This window comes from Lytechinus variegatus, chromosome 4 (assembly GCF_018143015.1).
Source record: "Lytechinus variegatus isolate NC3 chromosome 4, Lvar_3.0, whole genome shotgun sequence".
In the NCBI taxonomy this organism is placed as follows: Eukaryota; Metazoa; Echinodermata; class Echinoidea; order Temnopleuroida; family Toxopneustidae; genus Lytechinus; species Lytechinus variegatus.
In genome coordinates, this window is record NC_054743.1 from 55,782,904 (window position 1) to 55,794,109 (window position 11,206).

General features: G+C 35.9%; 1 protein-coding gene across 1 annotated transcript in view; it reads left to right on the plus strand.

The window, feature by feature from the left end:
* Positions 1–10,264, plus strand: part of LOC121414358 — a 47,535-nt gene extending 37,271 nt beyond the window's left edge. The window contains exons 3-6 of the mRNA XM_041607512.1: positions 879–1,042; positions 1,526–1,791; positions 3,971–5,553; positions 9,806–10,264. Coding sequence (XP_041463446.1) covers positions 879–1,042; positions 1,526–1,791; positions 3,971–5,553; positions 9,806–10,024 — 2,232 coding nt within the window. The 3' untranslated portion in view covers positions 10,025–10,264. The remainder of the gene's footprint in view (positions 1–878; positions 1,043–1,525; positions 1,792–3,970; positions 5,554–9,805) is intronic.
* Positions 10,265–11,206: the final 942 nt, after the last annotated feature.

The window sequence follows — 11,206 nt, forward strand, 5'->3', positions numbered from 1 at the left end:
AGAGCAGTCTAAATTCTAAAACATTCTTGAATGACCTCGGTGATATCAACAATGTTAACAAAAATAGCTTAGCCTATTGTTTATTTCCACTGCCAATGCAAGTCTATTTTAAAGCAGTCTGTATTGTCTCTCTTGGGTCATTCCAGATATAACAAATATTATTCAAAGATTTGTGTCCAACAAAGCTGTACTGGAATTTTCTTGATCATTCTATGCTATACATATCTTTAAAGAGGAAATAACTAAATAAATAAATGTAATTGCTCTTACAATTCTTCATATATATATATATATATATATATATATATATATATATATATATATATATATATATATATATATAATTCATTGGAGACATCTTTTTCTAAGTAAGAAAGATTAGGAATACATCGTTAGCAAGATAATAAGAAAATAAAATGTATATAAACGTTTGCCTTGCAAACGAGATGTGTATCCACTTTTAGATTAGCGCAACCTAGAATATCTAGAAATCTATGCAAAACAGGTTGATATCTGGACAATATTGAGTTTTGCAATAAAATTAATTTGTAATTAGCCAGAAACACTTTTCCGGCAAAAAGGGTAAAAAAATGAATTGATAAAATAAAGTTAATGTTTCTATATGTTGATAATTTTAGGCAAATGTTAGGTACGTTATCACCGCTTGAACAAAATAATAACAATGCAGTTCTTGTACTGTATTGCGCATATCATATCATGTCATATAACGTTCCTATGCGCTTCCAAAGGACCTGAATATTAATATAATATATAAATTAAGCTGGAAGGACATGAATCCGGTAAAGTTATATAACAGTATGCAAGGTTATCTGTTTATTATTTGAAGGTCTTTCTGTCACGTGTCCTCTTCGTTTTAGGAGATCGCAGAGTTTCATAGAACACCAATCTCTCCCGTGAGTAGGTCATGTTCATCAAGTGGAGACGCAGATAAAGTACAAAGGAATCTTTTCTGTTCTAGTATGACTAACGTGCTCCTCCTGAGGTCCGGTGACGTGGAGCAAAATCCTGGTCCAAATACCGAGTAAGAAAATTGAAATAATTCATCATTTTCATCATTATCATCACCATCATAATTAGTATTATCATTTATTATCATTACTATATTATTATATTCTACATTAATACGGCCTACTACATTATACCGTTATAAGTACAGTAAGGGACGATCAAAATACTATAAAGTAACTTTTGCCTTACGACGGGGTGTAAACACAATCGCAGGTTCGCAATATTTTCATGACGGTTTTGATCCAAAACTATATCGACAGAGCATAGTATACCTGTTGGCTATGTGTAGACATGTCTCAATGAACATGATAATTTATCCAGTTTGCATGGCGAGCTATAGTGCATTTTCTTTACAATGTCATATCTGAGAAATGCCAAATCTAACAGTTTTTAAGTAAAATATTTCTATGATTTAAACACAGTATATAATTTTCCATGAAAAGTAATTGAAAAAATATATCTTTGAGCCTCTCTAGTGTCTTTGTTTATGGTATAGCCCTGGCAATCTAACTGAGTTCGAACTCCATCTCCTTGCTGACGGTATGGATCCATCAGACTTCAGGAAGGTTGGACTAGCTCTAGAATTCACTGAGGCTCAACTAAGTCGGTTTGAGAGAGATAGCATTGGCAACATAATGCAAGCTACCTATAAGATGCTGTGTGAATGGCTGAAGACAGTCCCACAAGTTGAAGCGAGGGAGATACTGTCCAACAAGTTAAAAAACATCAATCTTGTACAGTTGGCCGACAGTGTACAGAAAGGTTAATACAACCACCTTCATTACTGCTATGCAAAGAACGGATAGTGACGTCAATTTTGATTAAAAAGATTATAATGACTGCTAAGCTGACAATTACAATAACGATAGGCAATTATGAAAACGATGTAAGTAATGTTAGTATAAGTTTAATATAAAAATAATAATAGCTGGATTTATATAGCGCGTTTTGCCTGCGGATGATCACTTGCTATTATTACCTCGGCATTAGCTCGAGCTACTAGTGGACCGTTGTGGCCCAGTGGATTAGTCTCCGGACTCTGAAACAGAGGGTCGTGGGTTCGAATCCCCGCCATGGCGTAATTTCCTTCAGCACGAAATATATCCACATTGTGCTGCACTCAACCCAGGTGACGTAAATGGGTACCTGGCAGGAATTTATTCCTTGAAACGCAGCGCGCGTAACAGCTGCACTGCTAAAGCCAGGGTAATTATGATGCATATACTGTAGAGCGCTTGAGAGACTTCTGACAGAGTAAGTGTTAAGCGCTATGTAAGCAAGTATAGTTATTATTACTATCACCGGCGCACAGTGGGCCGGGGCGATACAAAAGTGCGCCAAAAGTAATTTTGGGCAATTTCAGATTTTTAATTTTGTCATGCCCAGCTGAAAGATTACACTTTGAAGAATACTTCAGCAAAATATTTCGTTCCGGAATTTGCAGAAAGGTTGTTAATTTCCTACATGTACCTCAAATCGTAAATTTTGACATTTTGCGAAATGTCGTGTATATGACAACCTAGTTGAAAAATAGGCTATTTCATTAGAGGTTTTTCATTTAGAAATCTGAAATGGCTCCCACCTAATCCTGATATATTCCTTTTTCGTGTGAAAGGGTTCAAAGTAGATAAAAGATACACCTTTCAGCATGTTCAGGGGGTTTATAGGATGATTATTCCTCAAAATAGGCTGAAAATCCATGTTTTTTTTGCATTTACATTAGAAACGTTTAGATTTCCGCAAATTTCCATCTAAATTCTATAAGCATCATTTTTTCCGATGTCTAAGCTTTAAGTCGATACCAAATTTAGCTGCCCGTTTTTGCCCGTTTTCATGCTAGAGCCGATTTAACTTGAGACAACACCCCCAAAACCTGTTCAAAAACGGTCATTTTTATACCGAGCAGTCATCGTAGCGCACCGTATGGGTATATATTACCGTTCGTTTTTGCACGGCGAGGATGATTCCCTTCCATTCCATTAAAATTACATGAATTCCGGGCATAATGTAAACAAAATAAAAGTTGCTAACGCAAATAAGGGCTAAACCAACAATTAATTCAGAGATAAAACTTACTTGTAGAATAATTTCAGTCAAAAACCCTCCTCATGTTGATACATTTGTGGTGTTATATACTCTGCGTTTTACACAAGTAAACACAGCCTGATAAAGCACGGTTAATATTTTTCAGATTAAAAAAAATCGAATTATTGATCATTTTGATGCCATGAAATTATTTTCTGCATCTCATACACACTTTTATGCATGTGAGAAGCATAAACCAACATTCACTCTGGTTAATCTTAAAGTAGCATATAACACAAAGTTTATATGCTACACATTGTATAACGTAATTTGTCTTTTCACAGATAGGTTTAAAGTAGCCAATCAAAATTCTGTATCAAGGTAACGTCATATCGGCTTTAAATTATGTTCAGTTGATTCTACGCCCAAAATTACCCACAATCAACATGTTAAAGTGAAAATCTAACAGGGAATATACTTTTGGCGCACTTTCAACTCATTCTGGCCCACTATGCGGCGCTCAGGGCATTCAATGAATTAATCCTGCCGGGTACCCATTCACATCACCTGAGTCGAGTGCAGCACAGTATGGATGCATATCTTGCTGAAGGAAAACAAATACGATGAGATTGATGAGCATGATAATGATGATACGGATAATCTTATTAATCAGTTCATTCATATCAAAATCTCACTAATGATTACAAGACACCGAAATTGTTCTTCAATCTGACTCATAAGGTGCGAATATAAAAAACGAAACTTAAAAAAGTACATAAAATTTCAAAAGATATTACATAAAAATTAGATGAAAATATAAAAATGGCATAAAACAAGAACTTCATGTCCTTGAGTATAACTCATACAGGAAGGCATTCCTTTGTAATTGAGATATTTCATTTAAATTTCATTACAGGTAAGGCCGGAGATCACATACCATCAATGACGGAAGATGAATTCCAACGGGTCATCATAGAGGTCAAGAAATATTCTGCCATTCACCACTGTCAAATTCAAGCCGATCCACTGAACAGCGACCTTCTACTTAAATTTAATCGGATTTTCACAAATCTGACTTTGATGGAAGAAGATAAGGGAACAAAGCATAAGACACCGTTACTCTACAAAGACCTACTCAAGACCAAGGTAAACGGGGTCTTTCCTCAACGGCTGCTGGTTGAAGGTGAAGGTGGTGTAGGGAAGACAACTCTCTGTGCAAAAATCGTTTGGGACTGGATTCATGGAGCAAGTTACCAAGATTTCAAACTTGTACTTCTCGTCCTCCTTCGTGAAGTTAAGGATAAGACAATTGGAGAGATCATAAAGTCCTACCTCCCAGATGACAATAAGGTTACAGCCATGCAGCTAAACATGTATGTCTTTTCCCATCAGAAAGACATCCTTCTCGCTCTGGACGGTTTTGATGAGTTTGCTGGCGATCTGGATAGCTATTACCAAATCGCCCTAATCATCCTGAATCGGCTTTTCAAGTCAGGGAAAGTACTAATTACATCAAGACGATGGAGATCAGATGAGATACGGAAAATTACAGAGCTTAGAAAGCTGTATGCTTTCATTGCCGTGGAAGGTTTCTCTGATGAGAATCTCTCTTCCTACGTCACCAAGTTCTTCCATCCTGACACAATTTCGGCTGAAGATTTGAATCGATTTATATCAAATAACGATGTGATCAGAGAGAACATGGCTCCATACCCCATATACACAGCTATGATGTGTATCATGTGGAAAGAATTCGATGGAGCTCGTCGCATAGCAATGTCGAAATTACAAACATTTTCTCAGCTCATTAACGAGATGGTCCAATTCTTGGTCGATCATTATCTCTCAAAGCTCGGTCTGTCCGCAAGAGACGAGGAATGGCATGTACAGCGTGCAGAAATACTTCTCAATCTATCCCACATCGGTGGTCTTGCGTTCCAGGGGCTCAAGGAAAGGCGATTGGTGTTCACTGAACAAGAGTTCAAGAGCTGGCCCGGGTGTGTCACAATAGGTTGTCAAGTTGGAGTACTCACTAAACAAGCACCGATCCTTCAGAGGAGAAGCAGAATGTGTCACGCACATTCTGCAGACTCATCTGTGCAGTTTCCCCATAAGCTGTTTCAGGAGTATCTATCAGGAATGTATCTTGCATCTCTTCACAACTCAAACAAAAGCAAATACCATAGGTCGATGAAGGATATAATCGAAAAATCAAGTGAATTCCGTGAGCTTCTGTACTTCACCTCGGCTCAACAGAAGGAGGTTGGATTGGATATCATAACTCGTCTCAAAGCATCAACGTCAACACGATCAATTAGATATGGAGATAACGATGATGACTTCATCGTTGATGTAGCATATGAGAGTCAAGACCAAACAGTGTCCAAAACTGTGGCAAATCATTTATCGACTTCATCCAGCAACACACTTGAGATCAGGGGTGAGATGCAGGGACACACGGTTTCAGGACATATCTTCATCATGAATTATCGTAAAGTGGTAAATAATTTCAACAAAAAGTACACACCCTCTTAATTCGAAGATGTAATTTGTAAAAGCTTAGATATTATGTTTGTCTTATTTTATTTCTATTTTCTACGCGCAATATTCAAAACAAACGAGACCAAAGAGTCCTGCTCCTCAAAAATATGAAACATTCACGGTACATCACTCGGCCCAATTTCCCTGTTATTTATTTTTATATCTGTCACAAAATACACCCCTTGTCAACGAAATCAAATGACGCAAAAAGAATAATGTAATTTCCAATATTTGATAGCATTTATAAGATAACTATTTAAATACAAACTAAACGTAGGAGGGGTAAAGGTAATACAAAAAGTGTATGTACATGTATTTTGTATTGTTGTTGTTCTTAAACGTAAAAGAGTAAAGCCTTGGGTATGCAGATATGACTCAAATGTAATCAGGGGCGGATCCAGCTTTCGCCAAGGGGAGGGGGGGGGGGGGATTTACCCATATTTTCCCCGATTTTTATTTGTTTCTTTGAAGGGGTAGTCCTAACAGTAACTTGTTGGCTTTATTCTCACAAAACATAAATAAAGAATAATCTCACATAAACTCCTCAAAAAAGTTTGGAAATCTGACTTTCATCGATAGTCCCTCCTCGTTTTTAATATCGATATCTAAAAATACATTGTTTCATTATCTTTAAAATGATACCCTACATGATATGATTATGGTTCACATGGAGGTGCAGTCCCGAAATGTGGGGCAAGGTGTAAATTTAAACCTAACTGAATAGTACGAGCGCGAAGCGCGAGCAAATTTTTAAAGGAAATTTTATGTATTTTGTCCTGACAATTCAATATTTTGAGCAACGATTGTGATCGTGAACAAGATGTGTATGTACCTAAATAATCACTGCGAGCACGAATCGCGAGCGGAAATTTCTGATATCCGCTCCAGAAGCGGATCTAGAGGAGGGGAGGGGGGTTGCAGCCCCCCCCCCCCAAAAAAAAAAAAGAATCCGGGGACCATTTTTTTAAATCTTATCTATTTTGTAAACTTGCAATTTTATTTTATTCTATTTCTATGTATTATTTCATTTATTATTATTATTATTATTTCTTTTGGGGAGGGGGGTTGGGTGAGCAAATGTCACAGAGTCCCTTGCCCCCCCCCCCCATCAGCTTTTTTGAGGACACGGGCCACCGCCGAAATGAAAAGCTAGGCCAGCATTGCCTATTCTCATCCCCAAAATCCCCACATTAAAAGAAAAATTGTGCAGATTTGTACAAAAACATCCAATTCGTCTCTTCTGCCAGTTCATCATATTGTACTGAGATTTGCCAGTGAGTATCAGTGACAATCTGTTCATAACAAAAGTATAAGGCTAACAGTGTTTATTCCAAGGTCCCCAATTCTTTGTATCTGTGTTGTTAACTGGCCTTACATTGCAGGAAAATGCAACTTAATTTGACAAATTTTCATGGGGGTTAATTTGGCAACGACCTCTATACCAAAAATAGTGGTGTTTTAGATGCAGGAAAACGCCATTTTCACACACAGATTTTCAAAAAATTGCCCTATTCTGGGAGGGGGGACACCCTCTCTCCCACACCCTCCCCCTCCGCTCGCTTGGACTCCCTCGCATACCACCTTTATAAAAAGCTGGATCCGCACCTGCGCTCTGGCCTAATGGGAAAACATACCTACTACTGTTTGCAGTTACCATTTAAAGCGATACATATTTCAACAATCAAATAATGCGAGCGCGAGCTGAAAATTTATGACTTTTCGACCTAAAAATTTGACATTCTAAGCACTTTTTTCATCACAAACAGGATAGGTGTACAAATACACATTTAGAATTAGACCTAAACATGTGACACACTATTCAGGTTTCGTAAATCACAAAAGGATGACTAATCTTCCTTCATTAATAATGCAAGCGCAGCGCGAGAAGAAAATTTTTGATATTCTGATGTGAAACTGGATAATTCAAGCACATTTTGATTAATGAACAATGCTTTTGAGATTTATACCTAGAATCTGGAAATTAGATATTCCTTTATTATGAAAAGCAATAATGCGCGAGCACGAGCTGAAAAAACCCATTATGGCGATCTGAAAAGGGTCAATCTAAACACTATTTCAAGCATCGTAGGAAATTGAAGTCAAGTGAATAGTATGTATCGTACTTCACAAATGATGCAGGCACGAATCGCGAGCCAATTTTATTCAAACTATTTCTTAGACCAAGCACATGGGGAAATTGCAAGTATATATTTTTTTTTCATCATATGAGAATCACCATTTTCCTATTCCTCTTCCTAAGCGCAAGATGAAACTTGTCGATATTGATGTTCAATTCTGAAAAAAAGGACAATTTTATTATTAGGAATTAATGAAACTGTTGCCTTATTTATCAATCTAATATTAATGAGAGCTAGAAATCTGTTGATATTAAGGCCTGAAAACCGGAAATTTTAGGCATTTTTGAAATATTGTTTTACGGCCTACTAGTGCGCATATGGTAATCCTCAAGCAAATCGGCTGTTGATGGAATGCAGGATATCCATGTGCAGGAGAATGTCTTGATGCACGTGTAGTTGCGGTAGCGTAGTTTGCTTACAACTGTGGGGATCGGGCCTGCTGTTACGAGGCCGTAAATTAAACATGGATATTCATTCATTCATTCGTTTATTTCCATTTTCAACAATTACAGTTTCTTCTGTACATGTTGACATATATAAATAACAAAACATATTTCAAATATTCCTGTACAAAAAATTATATTCAAGATTATTACAAATCAGGTTGGAAATGGAGGAGGCTGCTAAAAAGCGGAGCTTGTAGAGTGCAGGCTCCTCATAAATATTCTTGCAGTTGTTTAGCATATAAAAAATAAAATAACAACTTATATTTTTTCTGTTCACAGCGTTTCTCTCAAGTAAAAAGGATATTTTTTTGGAGGGGGGAGGGGTTCCAAACAATACATTAGTTTGTGAACAAAATAATCACAAATAACTCAAATATTCATGAGGAGAATAAATTCTAGGATTATCACCAAAAGTGATTACAATTGAGAAAAGTTGGTGTAATCTGTTTTTTTTTCTGAAATATTTGGTAGACCTTTTGCGTTGTAATATTGACAGATAATTTGAAAAACATAAAAATATTTTTACTCTCAATATGATCAATACAACTTAATCAACAGTGAACATGATATAAATAATGGCCCCTTTGGATGATCAACATTATCAGAGTGTGAGTAAATATTCTTGCTAGACTGGGAACTTAAAAATTGTCGAAAATAAAACACACTATCCCGTCGAGACAAAGAGTTACGGATGCTCTAATTTGAATCATTTAGGTGTTGCTATGTGTGTCAAGCAAGTAGTGGAGAGTAGTTACTGACTGTGAATGGATTTAGTATTTAGGGATTGCTATTTTTGTAGTTTCATAAAAAAGACGAGGTTAATAACAGATGAGTGAATAAATAAATAAACATTTTCTTGCAATTAGGGCCCGTGTCCCTTTTTATGCAAATAGGCCCCAAATCTAGGGATAATGAGAATAATAAAATACTAGTAGTCAACAATGGTTCTTTGCTAGGTTGTCAAAATTTGCGTTTAACGTTTCCTATTGAGTGACTTAATCAGAAGAACTGGGAAATACAAGAAAAAAATCCTTGTTTGACTACATGTCATACATTTGATTTAGGATATTAGTTAAGGAAAGTTTTAATCATCTCGAGGTTATTATGTTCAAGGTATTTTTTTAATGGTAAAGTTAAATGACTGCGTCGTTATACTGAACATATGAAGAATATTTGTTTTTGTTTCTCAAGCATGCCTGGAAGTAATTGTCTATTCGTTAATGTATGAGAAGAACCAGTGTTGGGAAAAACACTGACTAACCCAAATAATATCAGAACATCGTGGAGTTCTTAGATTTTGATCTTAATTCTAGAGTGTTTTTGGTAAACTCAGTAATGAAATAGTAATTGTGAAGCGTATCCGTTGACATAATATGACGAAGCAAACCTTTCAAGTCTATTATTATTATTATCACCATTATTATTTTTATTATTCGGCCTTTCTGGCCACTTTCATTTTGGTGTATATTTCATTCACATTGGTTTGGTATATATTTATGAATGACAAAAAATACCGAATTATATAGATTGGACGATATATGATATTAAACTATCAGATGAAACTGATGTTTGGTTGTCTCTACATACTATGAATTGATCTTTTTCTTACAAATACTGTACATACAGGAGAAACTGGTCATTGGAAAGCCATGTGGACGGACTGCTTCAGAGGACCTGGCTGAATTCATGTGCTCCTCAAACACCCTGAGCTCTGTGACGATCCGTATGCCTGACTACCCACATGACCTAGAGGATGCACACATGCATGATGTGTTCTACTCTGTGCTTGCTCGGAACGCCACTGATACAAAGGTACGTTTAACAATGATTTTTTTTTCCATATAACAAATTCGTATAATATATAAATGTAAATTAAAGTCATTTTTGTAATTAATATGTTTTGGTAATATATAATTATACATCATGACCAGGAATGGTGGTAATCATAACTGCGTCTATCTGCATGACATAAATGGAGAACATTACTGATGAATGTTAATTGCTATTTACTATCAAAAGTATTACAATCCTCTCGCTCAGGCTACTTAAGATATTTCGGTGATTTTCCATTATTCCGCATTCACCCCCCTTTCTCTCACCCTTTCCCTCTATTCACATGATATGATTAATTTCGCTTTTCTCGTCTCTGTCCCTCCCTGGCTCTATTCTCGGTATTTTTTTTAATCTCGTGCAGTTCTTAATTTGTGTGCTTAATTTTACTTGTTGTGTTTTGTCCGCTGTTGTATGATTTGTTAAATGTCCCGCTCTTGCCCCATGCTGTCATTCTTTTATTTATTTTATAGTTTTCTTTATATATCTTGTCCTTGTACCGTTCTGTTGTTTTGTTTGTGTAACGTTTTGTTCAGTGTTAGCCCTTTTTACGTGTAGAAGTCAAGTCATGTTGATATCCACCCTCATTTTCCTGATATCAGAGAGAATATCAAAAATAATTTATTTATTTATTTATTCAAATATATTTATACAGGATGACAAGATCAGTTAAAAACTGTTTTACATCATGGTCCTGACATTAAAAACATAAATACATGTAAATCAATAATATACTAGAATTTTAATTCGTCTTACGGACGAATTAGGTGATCTGTCTGTGAATCTCATGATTATGATCTATTTTTTTATAATGATCACCGTGTCAATGCAGATCAATATGAGCATCATGATATTAAGCGCAGTTTTATTAATGAAAGGACATGTTGAATACTGTTGAAAGACATTATTTGAAAGAAAAGGTTGTAAAAAAAACTTGCTTTTCTAAAGAATGACAATTCAAATTTAGCAAGTGATAACACGAAATAGTGAGCAGTGGTGATGAAAGCAAGAATCTAGAATCCAGTTTTGAAAAATTTCAATCAGTATCCATAGACTAGATTTTTGGTTACCTCATGAACAATCATGACCAAATGACCTTTCATTTCTTACATTACGATAGGTAGATTTCATTGCAAGATATTATGCAAGCATGTCTTACATAGCAGGATGGAGAAATTGCATAGACCAAGTGAATAG